This window comes from Dryas octopetala, chromosome 8, assembly GCF_963921425.1.
Source record: "Dryas octopetala chromosome 8, drDryOcto1.1, whole genome shotgun sequence".
In the NCBI taxonomy this organism is placed as follows: domain Eukaryota; kingdom Viridiplantae; phylum Streptophyta; class Magnoliopsida; order Rosales; family Rosaceae; genus Dryas; species Dryas octopetala.
In genome coordinates this window covers 5,477,362-5,503,750 of record NC_141373.1, presented here as the reverse complement: position 1 = coordinate 5,503,750, position 26,389 = coordinate 5,477,362, and the positions used below count along the sequence as shown (strand labels likewise).

Here is a 26,389-nt window from a genome sequence, read left to right as displayed (position 1 = left end):
TCCAAATTTTAAAGAAAACCCAGAAACCATAGGTCGTGAACATATATGGAGGTAGATCACAGAAATTAATGTCATTCTTTTTTGCTCTTTTTATTTACCTTCTTTTTGTGGGAGGAAGCTGATGAAGTTTAGGTCTGACCAGAACTCACACGTACAGCAAACTGGAGAGAGATAATTGACGGAAGAAGAGGCGGTTGGCTGTTCAAGAATGGAAAGGATTGTTACCCTTTTATGGTAAACAATGACATCTCTACTTTTTTTAATTCTCTCGCATTGATTTTTCGAATCGGACGGACATCAATGCATTTGAGTAGAGGAATGAGATCTCCACCGTTGATTTGATAGGATATTTTGAGGCTGCAAATAATGAAATCTCATCGATACTATATGTAAAAGTTGCGAGTAAATTGATTCTTTTTTAGCATCCCTTACAGCCATGCTGCTGAGCTGGCGCTTAAACTTATACCACCGTTTGCCACGTGGCTATATCTTTTCCTTGGTCATGTCATGTCCACTCGATTTATCGCGACAAATTGGACGATAACTAACCTTCGGCTTCATTCACTTTAATGTTCGGGCGGTTTAGCAGTATGAGAAATGATTTTTTTAATAAAAGATCTAAACATCTATTTTGTCCATTTCAATTGGTAGGGTGGGTGGGACCCCTAAAAAAAATAAGGTTGGTATTATCTTAAAACAAAAGTTGGTTCGAGAGAACCCGACAAAATCCTCAATGAAAAGCTGCTCATACCCAAGAGAAAGACTTCTCAAATATGGCCAAGACTAGCTTCAGGGAGGGCCCCACATCATAAATTAAGCAATTAACAACAAAATTCAACAAAATTCGACAAAAATAGAAATAACAAAATTTTCTAAAAATTGCTATATATGGTACATCTAGTATTACGAGATATATTATATATATATATATATTGTATCTAACACATAATCCTTTCTTCCTGAAAGTAATGGAAAGTTTTCATCTAGGCATGTTTCTCTATAGCCCATACATATGTAAACTTGAAAGAATATTTAATGTCATAGTTGCTAAATTTGCATGTGATACACACGTGTTAGTTTATCCCGTGTTAAAAATCAATTAAGTCTACAATTAATCCAAATTTGATTAAACTTAATATACTAGCAGATTATAACCTGAAAGTACACGTACGTATGCTTTTAAAAAATGAATTATTAGCACAAACCTTAGTTTTAATCACCCGACTAAGTTCTGCTAATATCCTCTTTCCCAGCTTCTGCAACTCATCTATATCAAGCTCTTCAAGAGCCTCGATCTCCGTTCATCTGCCTATTGCAAGAAGCATATTAATGAATTACGACTTTATTAATTACCTTATCTGCCTATTGCCGATGGCTCTTATCTGCAAGTTCCTTGCTCAATTTGATGTTATTATCCTTCTCCTGTTCTCCAGCTAAAATTATAAATGAAATCGTCATTTATTTTAAGTAATCTTATAAATCTGTACATAAAAACCTTTAAACATCCAAACAACAAAAGACCAAGGTAACATAAGCTTCCGACAATACAACGCCCCTAGATATTAACTCATTAACATTTGGTTATTACTATATCTCTACCAGCAAAACAACTTGCAAGAATTTGAAATTAATTAAAATTAGAGGTGGGCACAGATTGGTTCGAATCAAATTAAAGCTCAATGAACTTACCCAAAAAAAAAAAAAAATTAAAGCTCAATCGATTACCCACCTCTAGAAATTGATGAATATATTGACAAAAAAAAAAAAAAAACTGATGAAGTCTAGCAATCCTTGGATGTCTAAGCATGAAAAATAATCCTCAAAAATATCAACTAAAGCCTGACCTTTGATAATGAACTTGGATGAAGTACTAGTTCACATACCAATCCTTTCGATAATTGGTGTAGATAACATGTACCGTAACAACTCATTGTAATGCTTCAGCTTGATTGTTGAAAATTAAGCTAAGGAAAGCTTGTCTATCAGTGAATAGTTTGGTTTGTTTGCTGTTATATAGAGAACCAAACTTTACCTAACTCTATACTTAGCCATGTGGCCTACCCTGCATGCGTATATATATATATACAGTTTAACATGTAAGCTAAAATTAACAAACAAATCTTTCAAAATGGGTTCGAAACTGCACTTCTACCCAGAATCTGTTGCATTGACTATTTCAAGGAGAGACCAGTTTCTAGGGAAAACTGAACAGGATGTCGTGGGTATGTTGGTCCAAGGTTTAACCAGTACTAGAGAAGCCAATATATGGTAATCCTCAGATTTTCATACTAAAAGAGTTCTTTTGGAAATTGATTTCCAATTATAGTGCGGACCCGAACTTAATTTCAAATGACCTACAAAGGGCGCGCTCCTCATAAAAAATAACCAATAATCTAAAGGAAGCAAATTAAGATGGTCCAGTAATTAACCAACCACTCAACAATTAATTAAACTAACTTGTAGAATTTATTACAGAAAAAAGTCAGAAACATGAACGATACAGTACAGAGGAACTAAAGGACAATACTTGCCTAGTCCCTAATTGAAGGAACTCCTCCAACTTCTTCTCATATATACATGTCTTTTTTAGTATTTTTATTCAATTTATAAATTATTATTTTTTTATTTAAAATGAAAATGCCAAAAAAACATGCTTTTGTGGTAAGGGATTGAAGGAGATTCTCCAACTAGGGATTAAGACTGTGGCTTATGAATTATCTTTGACCAAAAAAAATAAATTAAAGGCTAGTCCTGTTCAGTACTGTTCCTTTCCTGATTAAAAACACCTTCATAGCCATGGTTTTAAAGGTTGGTCTTTGTACCCAAAAAAAAAAAAAAAAAAAAAGGTTGGTCTGTTGCACAAAGTTTAAGTGACTTCTGACATGACTTCAAGATTGGTTTTGTAAAAGCATAAAGTTTAAGCTCAAGCATGGCTTTTGAGCTCGTATGTATATACGCTACTGTTTTTTGACGGAGAAATCTCACATGCATAAAATGACTAAATGAGCCAAGCTTGAGAAACGTTGAGCTATTTGCAGGTTAATTTGATGATTGCTTGGTTGCGCAAATCAAAATCTTTAATCAGATTTCTTGATGGCTACTCGATCTATTCTAGAACATTCTGATGAGACCAGACTATAAGATAGAAATAGAATACAAGGCAAACTAGAGTGAGAGTGTGGAACCATCAAATCAACTAGTGGGCCTCACCTGTCAACAAAAAAATAAGGAACAATGCTTCCCTCAGTCCTGGTTGGAGGAGAATGGACATCCTCCATCCCCCTCTCACGTCTCCTCCAATCCCTTCTCACATGTGGATGTCTTTTTTTTATCTTTTCATTTAATTTATGGATTAATTTTTTATTTATTTAAAATAAAAAAATAAAAAATAACATGCTTTTTTGAGAGAGGGTTGGAGGAGCTCCAATCAGATACCGAGAAAAGTATTATTCAAAAATAGGTAGGGCTTTAGAAACTTATAATAAGTTTGACTGCGTTCATTTTCTTGTTAGGTAAGTCTGAAATATAATAATTCTTTAAATTTTTATTTTTTGTAAAATTTTATATTATCGAGCGTTCGGTAATATTGATGATTTTTAACTGCTAATCACTTCTCGTAGCAATTGGTGCCATTTCCTCCGTTGTTTTTTTACCCATTTTCTGGTCTTCCTCTGATGTCTCCAAGCCCGCCAGAATAGAATAGATAGGCAGATAGGCAGATAGGCGAAGCAGCTCATAGTGTAAAATGATTTGTTAAGACTTTATGTTAGGTTTTAACTTTAAAATTTTAAGCCCAAACTCAAAATTTCAAAGTTAAAACTCAACATAACAGACAACAAACCAGTTCTGATTGCACGGAAAAACAAAAAAGTGTACTGTTTAACGTTCGATAGTGTCTGCTGAGCGTTCATTAAACTAGGAGTATTCACAATAATCACAACCCACTATGTAAGGGAAAAAAACGTAGTTTCAAATACAACAAACAATAGATAAAACATATGATAATATACATTAAGAGAATTTTAAGAAATCTCTAAATCTGAATTTTCATTAATATTGAATTAAAATCTAAGATTGGTGACAGTGGCGGATCTAGGAATAATTCTTTATGGGGTCAAGATTCAAGTCGAGTGTGGGAGTCGATGGCGGCGGCAGTGAAAAGTCAAATTGGGTTTGCCGGTGTAGGTGAGAGTCGAATGAGGTTTGGGTGGGTGAGACCAGGGGGCGAAGTGGATTTGGGTTTAGCCTTTTGGGTTAGGGCCTAAGGTTCTGTTATTTCTCCAAATGCAACAAAGGATTGTATTGTCTGAATAGTGAAGTTATAAGTCTTTAATTTTTTTTTAATTGCCAAAACGACATCATTTTGGCAATTCTCTAAATTTTTTAAAAAAATCTCATCTACTAGTCATGTGCTATTCTTCTTCTCTTTGCCTCTTTCATACATTTTCATAAACACTTTCTAGTCTTCCACCATTTTTGCCCCTGCAACTTCAAGCCTTCAAGCAGCAACCATGGGGTCAAGATTTTCTTCATAGGGGGAGATTTATAGGTTTATGGGGTCATTTGATCCCATTGATCCCACCTTGGATCCGCCCCTGATTGGTGAGTTGACAAGTAGTCAAAGGTAACCCACAAAGGAAAAATGACGAATTTTCATGGTTGCATATTTGGCACTAATTAGGCCCTTTTAAGAACTCCGGATTCCAACCGACACTCCCTTAGCATTTCATCTATAACCTGATTTAGAGAGAGAATGTGGTATTTAGACGTACACTCGTCCTACTTCTAAGCATAGATAGACAAAGTTGAAGAGTACTAAATACGGCCCAACTATGAGGTACATCAGCAAGTGTTACAATAATACGTAGATGACTTTTGGCCAGTACGACCACTCTATTGTCCACTTCTAATAAACACGATTAACCCAATTCTAGATCATCTTCTGGAATCGTATAACTATCAAAAGTGACTTCATAGGAATTGTAATAGTTTTGTTGATGCAAAAAATTTTATGATGATGCAACAACTTAAGGTTGAGGATGTGGGTGATGATTCAGCCTTCTTGGAGGATGAACAAGAGTGATGATAATGGCTTAGCTTGCTGATGATCTCTAATAAGGATGACCTGCATGAACAAGAATCAAAGGAAGTGGCACCAGTGTGGTACGAGCAAACTACGCTCCGATGATTAAATCAGTGAAGAGCAAGAGGAGGTGGTTGAGCAAGAAGAAGCAAGAACAAGTGATGAACTTGGGATAAATAGGAAGAACAAGGTAATATGTTTCTGGGTTATTCTCTTAAGTGGGTGTGTGTTTGTTTTAGTTTTTGTGAACCCCTTTTTTATGCATGTAAGGTAGCTTATATAGACAAGAAAGAAGTAAGGGTTAAGTTACCTGCATGAGGATGAACTTTGGAGAAGAGACTACGTCACTGACTTGAAACAGTAGCATGCACAGCTACCAAGTCCCTTTGCATTGAATGCAAGTATGACTTGGTATGATGGGATACTCTAATAGTCACACCTGGAGCTAGGTTGCCATGCTATATAGCATGTAACATCAAGTACACTTAAGTGTGGTAGTTCACACTAACTGGAGCTTCTAGAATAACGGTGGAGCAAAGAGACCGAGCCGAGCTGAACATATAACCATCAATCCTCACAAGTGTTAAATGGTATTCTTAGGGAGATCAGATTGGTGGAACAGTATGTCAATCTGAGCAGAGCTCCCGATGCTCAAGAAAGGTCTTTCGAGTTAACGGTAAATACCAGTCAAGATGAGCTCAGTTCGGACTAGGTGGTATGAGATTAGCAGTGGTGTTGAATCCGATGTCATGCATTGTCGAACTAGTATAGTGATATGGATGGTGGGCTTGATCAAGTCTGACTGCTGAGAGATCAAAATGCAAAATGAGATTTGTCAGGCCACATGGAAGTATATGGTTGGTTGTTGAATCCATGTGGATTTATCTACAAACAAGTTTGAATACTCATAAAAGAGATAATGTATAATAATTGCAATAGAGAAAATGTGAAACATGGTTTAGTAGTGTGAGAAATAATTTTTTTTAAGAGTAAACTACATTTTTAGTCCGAAATCACATTTGGTCCTCATGGTCCTTGTGTTTTATGTTGCTTACAATCTTAGACATTCCGCATGGAACATAAATTTTATTTCTCAAATATAAACTAATAACTTGTTTAAACTGGCGAATTTTACTCAAAAATGACTGAAAATCATGTATGTAACCTTGAATTGAATTTTAAACAAGAATTTTAAAAAATATCAAACTTAAACCCTAAAATTTTGAAAGCATCAATCTCTTTTGCAAAGAAATATGAAAATGAAAGTTGAAATTAATTTTAGACAGTTTATCAGATGGTGTTTCAATCTCCCAATAAAATTTTTCTCAAAACAAATGGATAGTTAATCTCGAGATTGAAAATTTGAATTTTTAAAGTTATTCTAAAATTGCAAACAAAATAAAACACAAGGACCAAATTGTAACCATGAGTACCAAATGTGATTTCGAGCAAAAGCCTAAGGACCCAAAAAGTAGTTTACCCTTTTTGCAATAACAAACATATCAATTTCAAATTTCAATTATGATTGGGATGGACAAATAAACAACCACAGGTGCACCCAAGCATTCAAAAAAAGAATTGAGGTTCCCAATTATCCTAGAACAATAAAACTATTTTCTTTGACAAGAAACAATAAAACCAAAAGCATACGAGAGTAAAAAACAAACAAAACAACAAGCTTTCCCAAATCGGAACCCGAAATGCCAAATCCTAGTCTAGTGGTAATCCATCAGCAACCAAAATACCCAATAGTGAAAATGAGGGTAATGTTACCCAATCCTAAGGACACATCTTCATGCGAGCTAGCTTAAAGTCCTCATCTACAGCCCTGTTAGCTTTTTATTTACCCACCATAGTCCTTCTAATGGAATTTTCAACTATCTTTTCTTTTTTTGGCCAATCAGACTCACTACAAAAACAAAGAAACAAACAAAACAAGACTAGAAAAGAAACAGCTAGCTAACGGAGTTTCAAAGAACAAATATAACAAAAGCTGACCATACATCAGCTGGCACCTCACATGATCAACTAAATATGGTAAATTTGCAATGTCCCAAAAGCATTATCCAATCTATATTGGTAAGCCATCAGCTAGCAAGACACAACATAAGGAGGATGGGAGATGAATCACCCAATCCAGAGAACACATCCTCCTCTTTGCCAGCTTTGCCACTATATATGCAGCAACATTAGCTTTTCTCTTCACACTACACCACTTGATAGAAGAAAAACTTGATGCAAGGTGCCAGATTTCTCTTACCCACCATAGTCCTTTTAATGGAATTTTCAACTATCTTTTCAAGCACAATAATCAATTACATAAACGACATGGTCTTAAATATAATAATTTGTTATAATAAGTATAATTATCTACGTGTTTTACATAATACCGCCTGCAACATATAAAAAAAATTTAAAGCAAGTTACTGTACTAGCCGTATCTTCCAATTTTAACCTTAGTTTTTTCAAAGCTAATTTTATACCGAATTTAAACATTTTTTACTAGTATCTCTTAAAATATCCCGACCTTATTTATTAATTATAATATTATACATATATTCCCGTCTTTTTCCATATCCTAGCCAGAGAAAGAAAGCCTGAAAGTTAGAGAAGATGTACATTAATAAGCATTCTCTCTAAATAACGAGAAGAAAGTATATCAGCATTTTACGAGTCCCTTATTCAAAAGCCAAATTACATTTTATTTTAATTTTATGATTTGAATAATTTTCTCTTAATCCCTTCTTAAAATTTTTTTGATAAAATTGACGTAATTTACTTCAATTTGCAATTAAGAACAAATATTTTATTTCGTCACTTAATGATTTTATTTCATGGCAGCTCCGTACTGCTTGAATATTGATATTTTGATCATTTTAATTGCGTAAGATTTTGTGCCAATGTGGAATCAAGTCATAGAAAAATTGTTAGTGCATAAAATTTTAACTTTGTTTTTATCTGAAATCATATTCGATTCTTGGGGTTTAAATTTGGCGACTTTTGTTTTATATCGTTTGCAATCTTATGAAAATTTTGAAATTTCATCATAGAACCCATATTTTCAATTTGGGGATTGATTATCCATTTGCCTTTAAGAAATAATTTGCCGGGGTATTGAAAGATCATCTTATGGGCTTTTTAAAACTAATTTTTATTTTTATTTTCGTGTTTATTTTGTAATAAATTGAGGCTCACAAAATTTTATACGGTTTGCACTTTAAATTTGGAATTTCTTTGAATTTTTATTTGAAAATCAAATTCAATGATACATATATGATTTTTGGTTATTCTAAGTAAACTCGCGAGCTTAAACAAGTTATTAGTTTCAATTTAAGAAAAAAATATCACGTTGAATGCAGAGTGTCCTAAAATTACAAACAACATAAAACACAATGATCAAATTCGAAAAATTTAAGCCAACGAAGGCCAAATATGATTTCATGTCAAAATACAAGGACAAAAAATATAATTTTTCCTATAAAGCATCGTGTATTCATAACCGCATCAAAGATTGAATCTCATTTATTACTATGTTTATTTATTGTTATTATGCTTAAGATTAAAATTATATTATTTTCCACTAATTTAATTTCCAAAATTCTATACACAAAATCTAAAATGCTTAACCTTATCCCATTTTGTCTATATATACTTCAACTTCCAACCTCCAACACATGCACATTAACTTATGTGATAGAGGTAAAAGTAAAACAATGGTTTGTGTGTTGCTCGAGTACTTAATACTTTTTCTATCTATTGAGAAAAATAGAACAGACCAATAGCTAGTTGGTCCAAGTATTGATACTTGATTTAATTAATTTCAATATGGGAATGTTGGGTGTCCCTCTTTATACCACGTCACTAATAAAGGTAAGGCTTAACTATAATAGTAGGAAAATACTAGGTGTACCACATTTTGGTACCATCTTGTGTATCACTTCTCTAATAAAGGCGAGATCTACCAATATAAATAGGTCTCATCTCTATTAGAAAGATAGTACCAAAATATGGTACACTTGACATTACCCATAAAAATAAGTCACACTTTTGTTAGAAATGTGGAAAACAGAATAGACCAATAGCTAGTTGGTCCAAGTATGAATACTTGATTTAATTAATGTTAATATAAGAATGCTAGGTGTACCATATTCTTTGTACTACATTTCTAATAAAGTAGGGCTTATCTATAAAAATAGTCACACTTTTATTAGAGATGTGAAATATATGAGTACCAAAAAATTGATAGATATAGCATTTTGAAAAAAAGGAAATAACACACGCCTCCTGAAAAGCAAAGCTCACCCCAGTTTGAGTCTTTGAGAGATAATGTGTCAGAGCAGTCATCTTCTAGAGAAAGACAACTACAGCAGTTGGTGACCTTTGTGGCAAAATTCGATGACATGCCATCTTCTGCAATCAAATTATCCGACTCCAAAAGGACAATTCTGTTTCTATTGGATAACATCACCATCTGTAAATTATAGTGCATAAATGTCACCAAACTTTAATTAAGAGCCTTTCGAAATAATAATAAATAAAGAAGTATTAAGAACAATAGTGGTTTCTTACCCTCTGTCTCAATTGGTTGTTCCCTTTTACCAACTCAGCTCCCTGCAGTTTTTGTCAGTGAGAGAAGCCAAATAAAATTAAAAAAACTCAGTAATAATACGAAATTTCAAATCCAATCTCACAATTTTTGATTCCTCCCCAATAATAAATGTGATCAACGTAATATGGGATAACTAAACAAAAGAGCTAGCTTTTAAAACGAATGTTGCACATTTTCAAATTTGTAGACCCAAACTCTTTCAGTCTTGGCTCGAAAGGGTTTCAATTGTGAAACGGACTGCAAAATTTACGTACTGTCATCCACTTTAAAAACTTATTTTCTAAGTGAATATAGTACATCTAGTAATACTGTTGTATCTAACTTGCTAACCCTTCTTTCAAGTTCCATAATCTCACTCATAATTCTTTCTTCCTGAAAGTAACGGAAAATTTTCATTTAGATGTATCTCTATATACATATGTATATATATTAGAAAGAATAATAACATAGTTACCAAGTTGCATACCAAATAATGTGTTAATACACACATTAATATATCACTTGCTATAATTGAAGTCCAAGGTAGACTCAAATTTGAACAAATGAAAAATTTGTACATTATTTAGTGAACAAAAATTTAACAAATAAATTTGATCAGTACTCAACTTGAAACACACCTATGCTTTCAGAAAACGAATTATTAGCACAAACCTTAGTTTCAATCACCCGGCTAAGTCCTGCTTCAATCCAACCCCTGAAGATCCTCTCCCATCATTTGCCTGTTGAAGAAGGCACGTATTCTATTGCTTCTCTATTCATGAATAGTTTGGTCTGCATGCATATATGTAATTTTAACACGCAAGTCTACGTAGAATGTGTTACATTGACTTAAAACTTTAATGGATTTTTTTTCTTCTAAAAAAGGGGAAACTATTCAAATGAATTGAATTACCTGCTGCTCAAGGGATGGCGGGTCCAATTTTTCAGCATTATTAGAGTGCGATTTGTACCTTGCAATCACATCCTTGGTGCTTCACAACACAAAAGGATGAAATAGTTAAGAGTGTTAATTTTCAGGGCCCAATGTTATAGAAGAGAATGTACTCATGGAAAGAAGTAGGGGAAGTGAACATTGGCCTCAATTATCATATATATAAGATCAATTAATATATGTGATCAAGCATACCCACTCTGCTGAGAATTGAATTTGGCTCACATGGTGGTTTGCAAATACATACAACACTAGATTATAGTGAAATTGATTGGGTTTTAGGGAAAAGGATGTTGTGGGTATGTTGGTCCAAGGTTGAACATTTTAATAATCCTCGATCAGTTTTTAATACTAAAAAGGGTTGTTTTGGAAGTTGATTTCCAATTATATTGCAGACCCAGAATTTGATTTCCAATTACAGTGCAGACCCAGAATTTGATTTTCAATTACAGTGCAGACCCAGAATGAAACTGATTTCCAATTATAGTGCAGACCCAGCACTAAATTTCCACTGACCTAAAAAGGGTCGCCCCATTAAAATAACCAATGATCTTTTTTTTTTTTTGGTCAAAATGGAATAACATAGAACAGCCCAGAGGCAAGAAACAGAACAAAGGCAAGACCAACCAAGCCAAAAGAGAAAAACAACGCCTAAACTTAAAACAACAGGAAAAAACAACAAAGCAGAGCTGGAACGAAGAAGCTTCCAGGAGCTACCAATCAGACAGAGGAGAACCCAAGTCCAGCAACACCAAGAAGGCAGCCCTGCCCCCCTCAAGCACCAACAGGAGGGCAAGGTAGACCATCCCTTGAGAGAATGAACATTAAGGAGGATGGGGGTCTGGGGACCCAAACTTCAGGGCACATCCTCCTTTTAGCAAGAGCTGCGACATGGTCTGCAGCAGAATTGGTAGATCGCGGAATCCACGACCAAACAGATGCAGAGAAGAAGGAAGAGGCCTCCTTAATAGCCTTTAAAATTGGGTACAATCTCCAATTGCCCCTCTTAATAAAACCAGAGATACTCAAATAACCAATGATCTAAAGAAAGCAAAGATGCTCCAGTAATTAACCAACCACTCAACAATTAATTAAACTAACCTGTAGAATGTATTACAGAAGAAACATGAACAGTAAATAATAGAGGAACTATATATTATATGTTTAGACCAAATTAACCAGTACTGTTCCTAGCAAGAATCAGAAAGAGTTCATGATCAAGAACACCATTACAATTCCATGGCAAAAAAAAAAAACAAGAACACCATCACAATTCACAACTATGATTTTAAAGATTGGTCCTGTTGCAGACAAAAGCAACTAAGTCTCAGTTATGGAACTTTTGGGATTTTGACATCAACTACTTTAAGATTGGTCGTGTACAAGATGTTTGAGCTCATATACATGCTACTCTTTTTTTATGGAGAAATCAAATGCATAAAATGACTAAACGGGACAAGTTTGAGAAATGTTAAGCACTTAATCTATTTGCAGGTTAATTTGACGATTGTTTGGTTGCGTAAATCAAAATGTTAATTTAGTCAGATTCCTTGATAGCTATTTTATTCTAGAATATTATGATGAGACCAAAGGCTATAATCGATCAAGATATTTAGCATACAAGGAAAACTAAAGTGAGAATGTGAAACCATCAAATCAACTATTGGGGCTCACCTATAAAAATAAAAAAAATAAAAAACTAAGTGGGGGCTATAGAAACTTATAGTGAATTTAATGGGGCTCATTTTCTTGTTATATGGGTGTGGATGTGTATGAGGGTTCTTTTATGACTATTTCAAGCAGATACCAGTTCTTTAGGGAAAAGGATGTCCTATATGTTGGTCCAAGCTAGGTTGAACTACAGAAGCCAATATTGATAATCTGCAGCTTTTCATACTAAAAGGGTTCTTTTGTAGTTTGATTTCCAATTACATTGCAGACACAGAAAATATTTCCAGAGACCCAAAAAGGGGGAAAGAAAGCAGAGACGCTCATGTATTTGCTACTATAATTAAGTAATTCAGGTCATAAAAGCTTCAATTTAATTGTACATTGTAAACAACCACTTTGAAAATGCATTATCAGACCATAGGCTAAGATATTTAGAGTACAATGCAAAGTGGCAAACTAGAGTGACAGTCTTGACACCATCAAATCAGCTAAAGCGGGGTTTACCTATAAAAAAAAATAAAAAAAATTAAAGTACAAAACTAACAGATAATTAGGGTGCACTCCTTCGTCACCTAAGAGTTTTGATTGTACCATTATAGCTTTTGAAAATTTGCTTAAACTCCTTTAGGTACATTTGGGTGCATGTCTATGTCAACTAATTGGCATTTATTAGTGTAAAAATAAATATTAATTATTTATCTCCTACAACTGAACCTACAAATGAAGATTTTGAAAAATTGTTCAGATAAAAATAATGCAGAAGCCAGAAGCAGTTCATCGCCTGTGGGAGCTTTCTGATAGTGAGGAAGCCATAATCTATCTATAGGATTGCCTATTTGATGCAGAACGGTTGGCAGAGAAATTTATGCAACAATTTGATCGTTGCAAATCCAAAAAATCCGGGAAATGGTTTCTACTAGTTGGAGGGTTTGGCTCTGAAAGTGGCACTATTGCACACCGTTTCGAAGGGAATCACGAAACGAGTCAAACTCATCGCTTTGCCATGACATATGGGCTTTTTCGGCCTTCTGAGGTCGTTTAGGGCCTCAAATCTGCGTTTTAAACTTTCAGACATTCTATTTAATTTTGTTTATATTTTATTTGGGTTTGTAATTACTCGTGAGTCTTAATTATAAAGTTGTTTGCGCCCTAAGGTTTCTTAAGCGTACTTAAACAATTTTACAATTGCTAAACATTTCTTATTTAGAATTTTATCAACTTAATTATTGAGGTTTTCTCTCAATTTCCTGGTGGATTTCAGGGTTCTTGTTCTTTTAGGTTTACGCTTGTAAACCTTGGTCGATTGTACTGCATCACTATTTGTCTATTAGTCTGGTGAAGAGAGAATGAAAGAGACTCAATAAGGCAAGCACCCAATACCTCGTCGAGTCCAAAGCTCCAGCTAAAGTAGTTCAGTCCAAAAAAGAGACATTCGCCTTGGCGCAGGCATGCACTAAGCAAGTCAATTTCATTTATGGGTACGTTATAATCAATAAGTATTTTTTAATGTAAAAATTATCTAGAGTAGATTATGGAATATTTTTTGCTGTTTCCTTCACATTATTCATCATTTTCCCCAACGGATTTCACCCGGCCCCATAGGATGTAGAATAGCTTGTAGAGGTTGTATGTTAAGTTTTAACTTTAGAATTTTACCCAAAATCTCAAAATTAAAACTTAACATAAAACCGACAAACCAAGTGTCAAGTCGCTTTGATTAATAACAGTCGCTCTCAACTGAGAGTAATTAAGATGGTGGATTAGGAAATATGCTTTAAGAAGAAGACAAACAAAAATTCTGTTGGGTACATTTTCAAACGAAAACTGCCTATGGTTAAGATAGATAGCAATCCCATAATTTTAGGGAGAGAGATAATTTTCAGATATTAATTGAAAAATAAATACAAATTTTTATTTAATTGGGATTGTTACAATCTATTGTAACAGATTTTTTTAGGAAGGAGTGCAATAAAAAATTAGAAACACATAAATGCTCAGTCTAAGATTAGAGGTGATAACTGATAAGGTATCGGATCCAAAAATCCACCTCATTGCAACATATGTTGATGTTCATCTTAGTACATCTTTTTGCATGGCCTCTTTTTGTTCTCTGTCAACACTTGCTACCATAGAAAGAAAGAATCTAATCAAATTTATGTTTAAATTTGCAAAGCTAGCTTTGCAATTCCTATCCTGCATGTCGGCTTGCAAGGTTAGGTCATGGGCAAGCATCGGGCTTTATCCTTGACTTGGGTTTGTTTTTTCAAGTCTTCATATAATGTTAAATTATTCATTATATTAAAATCTCTTCTTTCATCAATTAAAAATATACTTCTTCTCAATTAGTGCGGTTAACAATAAAATTTGAGTTTTATTACACAGGATATTTTAGTACAAAAGCTCAGACCCACTTGTTATGGCCAAATTATATCTCTCAAGATCAGCACCTTAGGGATTTCTACAGTTATGCACTTATGCCATACTATAATTTATGCATTTATTGTAATATTTTTCTTTTATTAACTAAGCAATTGTGGTATGCATACAATTGCAATAAAGCTTATACGAGAACATGTCTAATGGTTTTAATAATTACTGCGCTGATCACCATCAACATAACCGCTAAAATCATCCCCAAAACTTGAGCCACTAAACACCCAACACTCTATGTACAATTCCTAACCCTCTCACATTGGCATAACCTAATGATTGTACCTAACCCTCTCACATTGGCATAACCTAATGGGTTATAGACAGCTCATTCTCATGCCTACCACGAACTATAATGAAGGCACAAAATCTCATGTGTACTCTTAGTAGGATGCGTTAAGATCAACTCCTATTACATGATATTTTAGTCTCTATCTTGGAACATATTGCAAAATTTATTATAACTGCAAAACCTCATGTCTAGATTGCGAGGCGAAGACTCACCAATCCTATGCTAATCGAGCCAGATCACATGTGGTTAAGTACTTAAAAACAGTCAGATATATGTGACTTATGAGTTATCTTTTGTTAATGTATAAAGGATGATCTTATGATTTGTACAACTTTGTGCCCGAATTCAAGAAACTTCAATTGTACCCATGGTTTCTTCCTTTCAGAAACTTCTTAAAAAAATTGTTGAATAAAAGCATTATTAACAAGAAGAATCATAATCGATGACAGTCTCACATACGACCTAATGTTGTTGGAACAAATGCACTATTAATAGCTGCAAAGATTCCCAAGAATATAAGGGTTTATGTCAACATTATGATCAATAAGGCCACATTGCTAAACAATGTCTTTTTTCACGTCCGAGTCAAGCATGAGATCATTAAATTAACTACAACAATGTGTTCCACTCACTAGCTCCAAACTGAACAGACAAAATAAACTCTACTTCACCAAGCTTCAATACCACTATCTTTTTGTGCTCAATCATCCTAAAACTTCAACACAAGTTCCCATTTGAATCCCATTTTCCTTAAATGACCCAATTACCACAAGCTTATTGTCATTAGTTGTTTGTGCTATACGACCTTATAATAAGCATAAACTAGAACATCACTCTCGCCCATGTGTCGCTATTAATTTCAAACCCTCAAAATGCCTACAAATGTCTTTACTCCTCACCAGTCCATTCATCACATCCTATGACATTTCACACTTGATTAGTCCACCTTCCTTTTTGCATATCATCACATCTTTTCAAAGTGTCACTCCATTCCCTCCAAAATTACCATAATCTTTTTAATAAATTACTCCCAAAGACAAAAAAAAATTCAAGATTCTTAACTAGAAATCCACCTAAAAAAATTAATCAATCTAAAGGTCATTCTATTCGTGCGCGCACGTCCGGAGCAAGAAAATGGCTACCGAGGGTTTGACAGATGCAGATGCATCCTCTATCTGCGTCTGCATATGCAAATTGTAGGTTGCAAATGCACAAATTTTAAGTTGCAGATGCACAAATTTTAGGTTGCAGATGCAAGCTGCATGCTCGGCAAGAATTACCGAGCACTCAGCAACATGACAAGAATTACTGAGCGCACGACAGAAGTTGCCGAGTGCTCGGCGCAATTTTTGTCCTGCAAGGTAAGTTTTGGACCGGGTGAACTATGAGTTAAAGTTCTTTCTCATTTTAGCCTTCTAGGTAAAGTACCATAATCGTTTCCCTCTTATATGCACTCCATTCTCTTTACACCTCTCTTGTATTAGGTGGGCTTACCCACTGTAACTTACATGTTCCTCATCACTTATTAAAAAATCATGTCTCAATCTCTTCCTTTGTCAGCATCATCGCCCTTTATCGTATTTCTACGGCGTTTAAATCCATCCTCTCTACTATGTCCATCTTATGCATAAGATTATCTCATCCTACGCCTATCCACACTCATCCCATTGTCACTATGAGCTCAAAACATCTTTCAACCCCAATCAAAATAATACACCCTATTTTAAAAGCTCTTCAAACTAATGTCTTTCATGCACTTTATGGCTCTTAATATCATCACACCATTTCAGAAGAATTTATTGCTTTAGTTTGTTGTGTCGCCTAAGAAATTTTGAACCAACTTAATGTTGGGCGTGCTTTGCAGCCCATGCCCTTTGGGATTCCAATTAATACATGTCTTGCAATAATTGATGAAAGAAGGATGCAAGGTGGGTTATTCCCTTGGTGGAGTGTGTGTAATGATCAATATCACTCTGTCAGTACATTGGGCTATTAACAAGGCTTTTAGCCTTCCATTGCTTCCTTATTGCATGGCGGTGGAGTTGGTTTTAATGCTCTGTTACTAGAGCCTTACACCTGTAATTATAAAGAGGTGAAGTCATTTCTTTGGATAAGTATTTAGTTAAGATATAGTATACTACTCATACAGTACGAGTGAGAGATTGAGAAAGAGAGAGTGTTATTTGTGTCTTTACTTCAAGACGTGTGTGGCTTGGAGAATTGGGGGTTCCTCTTGTACTCTCTAATTGTTGTACCCATTATTTATAGTGGAGATATTTGTTACTGCTGCCCTGTGGATGTAGGCACACTACCGAACCACACTAAATCTTTGGTGTCTCTATTTTCTTGTTTATTTCCTTGATTGGTTTGGGTTTGTGATTTTCATTCTATACTAACCAATCCTAACAAGTGGTATCAGAGCTTTGGTTTTTAGAATGGAAGAGTCCAACACCATGTTCAAACCTAATCAATCAAACTGGGTGATGTGGAAGACAAAAATGGATGACATCCTAATTTGCAAGGATTTGCATTAGCCAATTGAAGGGGTTGCAACAAAGCCAGAAAATATGTCTGATGCCGATTGGAAGAAGATGAACAAGACAACAATTGCCAACATTAGACAATGGGTAGATCATAGTGTGTTTCACCATGTTTCCAAGGAGACTGATGCTGAGATGATGTGGTTAAAGTTAGAGTCCTTGTTTGAGAAAAAGACTGCAGCCAAGAAAGCATTCTTGATCAAGGAGCTTGTCAACATGAAGTACAACGATGGTGTTAGTGTAGCTGTACACTTAAACAATTTTCAGAATGTGCGCAATCAGTTGTCCACTATGGGCATGAATATTGAGGATGAGCTACAAGCGCTACTACTACTTGGATCCTTGCCAGATAGTTGGGAGACCTTTGTGGTGACTGTAAGTAACTTTGCCTCTAGTGGTGTTCTATCTATGGATAATGTTAAAGATAACATGTTTAATGAAGAGACAAGGAGAAAGACCTTGAGTACCGACTATGGTCAAGTCTTTGTCATAGAGAATAAAGGGAGGAGCAAGAGTAGAGGATCATGGGGTCGTGGCAAAAGCTCACACAGATCCAAGTCAAGGTTTAAAGGATGTGAGACACATTGCTGATTTACGTCTCAACTTGATGTTTGGAATAGCTCTTGATCACCAAGGCTTTGAGAATTTTTTTGCAAATGGCAAGTGGAAGCTCACAAATGGGTCATTGGTAGTTGCTAGAGGCAAGGCTTGCTGCTCCCTATACAGAACACATGGCAAGATAATCAAGAATGAGTTGAATGCAGTGGATGATTTTTCTCCAGATATATGGCACAAGAGATTAGGCCACTTCAGTGAGAAAGGTTTGCATGTCTTGGCAAAAAAGTCACTCATTCCTTCTGCCAAAGGTATGCCACTGAACTCTTGTGATTATTGTCTATATGGAAAACAACATAGAAAGAAAATTTGCTTGATCTTGTGCATTCTGATGTGTGTGGTCCAATGGAGGTGGAATCAATGGGTGGTAACAAATATTTTGTTTCTTATATTGATGATGCCTCACACAAAATTTGGGTGTATTTGTTGAAATCAAAAGATCAGGTATTTCAGACGTTTCAACAGTTTCATACCATGGTGGAAAGAGAGACAGGAAGATCTCTTAAATGTCTTCGTAGTGATAATGGCGGAGAGTACACTTCTCACCTATTCAGAGATTATTGTTTGAAGCATGGCATAAGGCATGAAAAGACTGTTCCTGGCACTCCACAACTCAATGGTGTGGCTAAGAGGTATAACCGCACTATTATGGAGAGAGTCAAATGCATGTTAAGGACTACTAAGTTACCCAAACACTTATGGGCTGAAGCTGTGAGGACCGCCTGCTATCTTATCAACAGATCTCCACCAGTACCTTTGGGTCTGGAAGTTCCAGAGAAAACTTGGACAAGCAAAGATGTTTCCTACTCTCATCTAAAGGTGTTTGGTTGCAAGGCGTTTGCACATGTGCCCAAAGAGCAGAGAACAAAGTTAGATGATACGTCAGTTTCATGCATCTTCCTTGGCTATGGAAATGAAGAATTTGGCTACCGGTTGTGGGACCCAAAGCAGAAGAAATTCATAAGGAACATAGATGCAATTTTTCATGAAAATGAGATATTTGACAATGAAGGACAAACAAGAAGCCCAATCAAAAGCGTTGTTGACTTGACCCCAGATGCATCACAACATGCTACTACGAATGTAGAAAAACAAGATGATGAAGTTCAAGAGGTAACTGAAGAGAGTGATGATGAGATGCCTACAGAAATTACCAATCAAAGGGAGCAAAATTAGGAGGAGCTTGATCAGGGGGAGCTGCCAACTCAACATGAAAGTCCAAGACTTGAACCTAGAAGATCCACTAGATAGCGTAAGACATCTTCCAAGTATCCCTCATCAGAAAATATTTTGCTGACTGGTGATGGAGAGCCTGAGAACTTTGAAGAAGCCAAGTCTTTTAAAGACGATGATGAATGAATGAAGGCCATGGAGTCAGAGATGGATTCTCTATTAAAGAATGGTACTTATGAGTTGGTGGAGTGTCCGAAAGACAAAAAATCACTCAAAAATAAGTGGGTGTACAAGCTGAAGAGAGATGGCATTGAGAAGTTAACAAAGTACAAGGCTCGCTTAGTGGTCAAAGGTTTTGGGCAAAAGAAAGGCACAGACGTTGATGAGATTTTTTCACCAGTTGTGAAAATGACCTCTATCTGTGTTATATTGGGTATGGTAGCAAGTATGGATCTTGAGTTAGAGCAATTAGATGTGAAAACTGCATTTCTACATGGTGACTTAGAGGAAGAGATTTTCATGGAACAACCAGAGGGTTTTAAAATCAAAGGGAATGAGCACATGGTTTGCAAGCTGAAGAAGAGCTTATACGGCTTAAAGCAAGCACCAAGGCAGTGGAACAAGAAGTTCGACTCATTCATGGTGGGTCATGGATACAAGAGGACTAATGCCGATTCATGTGTTTACATTCGGCACTTCCCTGGTGGTAATTTTATTATTTTGTTGCTCTATGTTAACGATATGTTGATTGTCAGTCAAGATGCCACCATGATTCGTAGGTTGAAAGAAGATTTATTCAAGTCCTTTGACATGAAGGACTTAGGGCCAGCTAAGCAAATTTTGGGCATGCAGATTGTTCGTGATAGAAAAGCTAAGAAGCTATGGTTGTCACAAGAAAGGTACGTTGAACGAGTGCTTGAAAGGTTCAACATGAAAAGAGCCAAGTCTGTAAGCTTTCCTCTAGCTAGTCATTTCAAGCTCAACAAGAAGTCATGCCCAAAGACAAAAGAAGAAAAGGAGAAAATGGCCTTTACACTGTATTCTTCAGCAGTGGGAAGTCTTATGTATGCAATGGTGTGCACAAGACCAAATATAGCTCATGCGGTTGGTATGGTGAGCAGATTTCTCTCTAATCCAGGAAAAGAGCATTGGGAAGCGGTTAAATGGATTCTCAGATATTTGAAAGTCACTTTAAGTGTGTTTGTGCTTTGGTGGTTCTAAAACCAGTCTTGGAGGGGTTTACAGATGCTGATATGGCAGGTGATCTCGATGGTAGAAAGTCCACTTCTGGGTACTTGTTTACTTTTGCAGGGGGAGCTGTGTCATGGCAATCTAAATTACAGAAGTGTGTAGCTCTTTGCACAACAGAAGCAGAGTATATTGCTGCTACTGAGGCTAGTAAAGAGATGTGGTTAAAGAGGTTTCTTCAAGAACTGGGGCTGAAGCAAGATGACTGTGATTCACTGTGATAGTCAAAGTGCTCTTGATTTGAGCAAGAATGCCACATTTCATCCTCGCACCAAACACATTGAGATTCGCTACCACTGGATAAGAGAAGCAATTGAGAACAAGTTGTTACAATTAAAGAAGATCCACACTGATAAGAATCCATCTGACATGCTCACAAAAGTTGTACCTAAACACAAGCAAGAGTTTTGCATCAAGATTGTTGGGATGAGCTCCAAGTAATTTGGAGTCATGATTGGTTTTCCTCCCTCATGGTCTGGAGGGGGAGATTGTTGGGTGTGCTTTCCAGCCCATGCCCTTTGGGATTCCAATTAATGCATGTCTTGTATTAATTGATGAAAGAAGGACACAAGGTGTGTTATTCCCTTGGTGGAGTGTGTGTAATGATCAATATCACTATGTCAATACATTGGGCTATTAACAGGCTTTTAGCCTTCCATTGCTTCCTTATTGAATAGCAGTGGAGTTGGTTTTAATGCTCTGTTCTAGAGCCTTACACCTATAATTATAAAGAGGTGAAGTCATCTCTTTGGATAAGTATTCAGTTAAGATATTGTATACCACTCATACAGTAAGAGTGAGAGATTGAGAAAGAGAGAGTGTAAGAGAGGAGAAAAGAGTGTGTTCTTTGTGTCTTTACTTCAAGAAGTGTGTGGCTTGGAGAATTGGGGGTTCCTCTTGTACTCTCTAATTGTTGTACCCATTATTTATAGTGGAGATATTTGTTATTGCTGCCCTGTGGACGTAGGCACACTGCCGAACCACACTAAATCTTTGGTGTCTCTATTTTCTTGTTTATTTCCTTGATTGGTTTGGGTTTGTGATTTCCATTATGTGCTAACCAATCCTAACACTTAAAATCTTGTTGCGTGCAAAGAGATGTTTTGCATAAAAAGAAAACCTAATACCTATTGGAAGTATATTGATTGGTACAAAGCTCGTTTGGTAGCCAAAGGGTTTCACTAATGACATATTGATTGCCACGAGACAACATGACCCACAACCATACAATTTTCGTTTCTTTCCCTTTCTAATTATTGGCATTTTATCAACTAAGTCTTTTTTCATGACGCTCTCCATGAAAAGGTTTATATGTCTTAAACCTTTACGCCTTCATTAATTCTAGCATGCCCTATCATATCTACAAGCTTTAGAAAGCCATTCATGGTATAAAGCAAACCTCCCTAATATGAAGTGAGGAAATGAATTATTCTTACATTTTAATGATTTTATAAACTCGAGCTCTAGATGCCTCACTTATCATTCACTATATTGTAATATTGTGGCTTATTTTCTCGTTGATATTTATGATCTTATTGTCTTTAGCAATGATGCATCTTATATTTATGAACTTATTTGGGCTCTCTCACATCGATTCTCTAGTAAGGACTCTCTCTCTCATTGGTTCTCTAGTAAGGATTTGGGTTGTCATTACTACTTTCCTACTCCCCTAGTATACTTTTCTCCCAAAACAAGTACAATCAAGAACTTCTTGTTCAATATTTTAGGTTAAGGTAATGTAACTTAGAGACCTTGCATTTATTCTAGGTGGTTAGGAACTGTTCATATGTGTTTAAATGTTTTTGAAATTGAAAAGGGTGTTAAAAATCGTTGAAAAATGCATTTTGGACGTGGAGGACAGATCCTCCCAAGGAAAGGATCGATCCTACGCGTGAAAAGCATGATTTCAAAATATTGAACTCAAGCATCAAGATTGAAGCTGAGTTCGTGAGCTCGTCCTTAGGGCGTTGGCAAGAAGGTCTCTCTACAATTCTCGTAATGAAAGAGCAACAAGTGGCGTAAGGTTAGTTTACTTTCTAGAAGTAGTCTAGTTAAGGTTTGAATCGAATCATTGGATGTATCTTTTCAGATTATCATAGTGATTGTTTATCTGGATTCGATCCCGCGGTTTTCCGCGTCAATAAATCTTTGGTGTTCTTTGTGATTGTTTGTAATTACTTTGTTTTATTGATTGATTCATATTGATTTAATTCGTTGCTTAATCAATCAACTTTGTAAAATTAAAATTGGATACATTTTTTATTAAGCCTATTACTCCCCCTCTAAGCTTGTTTAGTGATCTACTAGAGAATTTCAATACTAAATGAATACACAAATTTTAAGATTGTTTTCCACACCACAAGTGAGAGAATTTTCTAATATCCTTTCAATTATGGATAAGGTTTCATTGTTCTTTAGACTTAGATTCTAGTTTCTCATATTTTAGTACAATCAATTCTACAATTTGTTTTTGTTTGCAATTATTTTAAAGTTTAAATATGTAATAAAATATACAAATTTGGAAATGAAAAACTTCAGGAAAAAAAAGGGGAAAATAGAAAAACCAGCAAGTTCACATAGAAAAAAAAAAAAAAAAACTAACAATTTTTTATCTCAAAAAAGCAAGAAGAACGACAAACTAATCAGCCAGTCAGGAAAAAGCATTTTCAGTTGTACCACTAATGTCGCTTATCATTGAAATCATTGACCAAATAAAGTTCAGCATTTTCTATTTGTATACTTCAAGAAATTTGGGGTACATACAATTTGTTTCCCTAAATAACTGCCTTTTTTTTTTTTGGGCTTTAAGCCAAAATAAAAAAGAAAGTTAAGGCCCAAATCTTAAGCTAAATGCCATACTATCCTTTCAATGAATTCACTCGGTAGCCTATTTCTCGGCTTTAGACGCGCACAAGCAAATAGTATAGCATTTGGCTTAATTTTTTATTTAGATAAATTTTCAGTTAAGAACCTTAAATTTTTTGTCCTTTTGGAGTAATTTATTATTATTTTTTTGGACGAATTCCTAAATATATAATTGTCTGATAGTTGGGTAGAAAGATTTAGATAACTGAAACTCATCAACTTCCTAGCAAACACCAATTGAGATATCACATATTCCCGTATAAAAAGTAAAAATAAATATTAATGAGCAATAAAATTTTAAGTTTCGGATTAAATAAACGATTTTCACCAACAATAATAATACTTAAAAAGAAGTTAAGAAACCATTTTCGTGCAATATATGCACCGGATAAAAACTATCATGATAATGCAAATGTAATTTGGGTTACATTACAAAGAATCTTGAAATGCCACATGTTGGGGTCAAAGAAAATCACTTAGGCATGCATTTACGGCAACTTACTTTAAAAACAATTACTATTATTGTTTTCATTCGGTAAATTAAAAGGAAACATATATAACGTTGTGTAAATTCTTATTCCATGGTGAACATTAATTCTCAGAGTTATTTACACTTATACCCCCTGAAATTTATCGTCTTTTCACATACACCTCATGAAGTTTCAAAACTGTTGCATATAACTCTTACGGTGAAACAAAAAATGATGAAAAATTATGCAAAAAGGCTTGCTAAGGAATGGAATGGCCTAATAAGATTACTCAAGGTATAATGTCCAACCTTAATACAAATATTTTCTTCTTTGTTTATTTATTATTTTCTCTTGCAAGAAGTTATATGCAACAATTTTGAAACTGTAGGAAGTGTATGTGTAATTGTTTAAACCCCAGAATGTGTATATGAAAAGACGATAAACCTCAAAAGGTGTAAATGTAAATAACTCTTAATTCTCACGCTCCCTCTTCTTCCTCTCATGCATGCACACGTCATGAAAATTAGTTTGAAATAATTTTTATATGCAAGAAATTCATGCATGACAAAAACACATTAATATGCTATATGTATATGGTCATGGCTCGAGTGTCGTACTTGAAGCATGCATATTCCCGTTGATAGTCTTCAAGCTTCGCTATATTGAATTCCAATTTATCATCAAATCACTTTAATTCCTAGTAAGAAAATCCAAATCATATAATATAATGCTCGCAACTCCAAGTCTTCAGCAAATTATGATCACATTTACAAACATTTTAATTTAGGTGGGGAGAGAAATTATGTAGGTAAGACTTTATATTTTCGATGTGAGATATTCTATCGGAATTGTTTGACTTTGGACCATGAAGAAGTTAAAACATCCAACTCGATCAAAACCAATTGGCAGTGAGTGAATAAGCTTAGGAATACATTCATAACATGAAGTATATAAGACTTCACATTCCCGATGATGCAGGATACTCTTAATAGAATTAGGGATAGCCCTTCTAACAAAACCCTCCACCTTGCGTGTTGTCAAACTTATATTATGCAAATTCTTATTTCAATGTATGATATTTAACATCAGAGTCTAACAAGAAAATATATTCCGAGCTGTTTTTGACAAAAAGACAAAAAAAATACCCAATAACAAAGACAGTCTTCATTATATAAGCCACTATATTTATTATGACGAGAAGCAACAAGATGCAGAACTATCTACTATCTAGTCATAGTAGCATTATCTAATTGATTATAAGACTACAGGGTCGATCTAAAAGACAAGTTACACATTTAGGACATAAAATTTCGATGTAATAAACAAATTAATAATATAATCACCACTCACATATAGTCTACAAATAATTACATGTATGTATAAAACTATAAATTGAGAGTTTTATCTTAAAATCTTATGTGGACGCGGTACAGGGGCGGACCTACAGCTGGGCTCACGTGGGTTGTAGCCCATTTTTGAATCCTGGGTCCGCCCACGACGCTGTAGGACCAGGAGAGTGAAATTGTTTTTGATGAGAATCTTGAGATGGATATATCTCTTAAAAGTTAGCAGCTTCTAGAATCTAGATTCTCCCTTTACTCAACACCATATATAAATAACAAAACATGTCTGTGTTTATTGTTTACATAAATATACACACAGATATCTTGTAATTCTTAGCTAGCTAGAATTAAACCTTATGGCCGCTTATATATTGACCCAGATGACTCGATCTGTGTCTCTTTAAAACATCACTCACAGAGTCACAGAGAGACATACTATGTATACATACTTACATAGTATGTATATTGATTATTTTTTCGAGGAAGAAATTAAAGTCAAAAGAAGATATATGTATATGGAGCACTAGAGGTACCTGGAGCTGGAGTAGTCAAAGAGCTTGCCAGTAGCAGAGAAGATGATGACAGCAATTTGAGAATCACAGAGAACTGAAAGCACTTGGGCTTTCTTGAAAAGCCCTCTTTTCCTCTTCGAGAAAGTCACCTGCCTCACTGGTAAGTAGTCAATTTTCTTGATCTTGACCATGTTCATCTTATTCAACATGAAAATCAAACCAAACCCACTTGACATACTCATTCACTCAAACAGTGTGTGCACACAGATACACAAGGATGTACATATATACATAAATGGACCAAATTTTAAAAACTATTGATTTGAAACCCTAGCATATATCCAAATTTTAAAGAAACCCCAGAAAAACCCAGAAACCATATATAGTTTACAAGACAGAAATTAATGGGTTTAATTTCCTCTGTTTCTATTTTCTCTTTTTTTCGTGTACCTTTTTTTGGGAGGAATTAGCTGATGAAGGTTTGGTCTCATCAGAATTAGTCACGGCAGCGGAGTGTAGAGAGTGAAGAGAGTGAAGAGAGTGAAGAGAGAGAAATGAGACGGAGCCTGGCGGTTCAAGAAAGGAAATTACTCTTTTCCCTTCTTTA

General features: G+C 35.1%; 1 protein-coding gene across 3 annotated transcripts; it reads right to left on the bottom strand.

The window, feature by feature from the left end:
• Positions 1–207: 207 nt before the first annotated feature.
• On the bottom strand, positions 208–26,389 carry LOC147276410 (MADS-box protein JOINTLESS-like). 3 transcript variants are annotated; one of them, XM_086253842.1, is made up of 9 exons: positions 26,233–26,389; positions 25,804–25,979; positions 10,585–10,663; positions 10,344–10,463; positions 9,653–9,694; positions 9,386–9,554; positions 5,394–5,885; positions 1,206–1,433; positions 208–357 (listed from the first exon to the last, which is right to left on the bottom strand). In XM_086253842.1, exons 2-4 carry the CDS (start codon positions 25,977–25,979, stop codon positions 10,404–10,406), a joined length of 315 nt encoding a protein of 104 aa, XP_086109968.1. In that variant the 5' UTR covers positions 26,233–26,389; the 3' UTR covers positions 208–357; positions 1,206–1,433; positions 5,394–5,885; positions 9,386–9,554; positions 9,653–9,694; positions 10,344–10,403. The 3 variants fall into 3 exon arrangements, with proteins under 3 accessions (XP_086109968.1, XP_086109969.1, XP_086109970.1); XM_086253843.1 differs by lacking the exons at positions 208–357; positions 1,206–1,433 and adding an exon at positions 2,869–5,125; XM_086253844.1 differs by lacking the exons at positions 208–357; positions 1,206–1,433; positions 5,394–5,885 and adding an exon at positions 7,350–7,680.

What these genes read in the sequence shown, in the direction of transcription:
- LOC147276410 (XM_086253842.1), bottom strand. Translation starts at nt 25,979, where the DNA reads ATGAACATGGTCAAGATCAAGAAAATTGACTACTTACCAGTGAGGCAG. An exon ending in TTTGACTACTCCAGCTCCAG is followed by an intron (nt 10,664 to 25,803) that starts GTACCTCTAGTG and finishes TGTGTTGTGAAG; the next exon opens with CACCAAGGATGTGATTGCAA. An exon ending in CGCCATCCCTTGAGCAGCAG is followed by an intron (nt 10,464 to 10,584) that starts GTAATTCAATTC and finishes ATATGCATGCAG; the next exon opens with ACCAAACTATTCATGAATAG.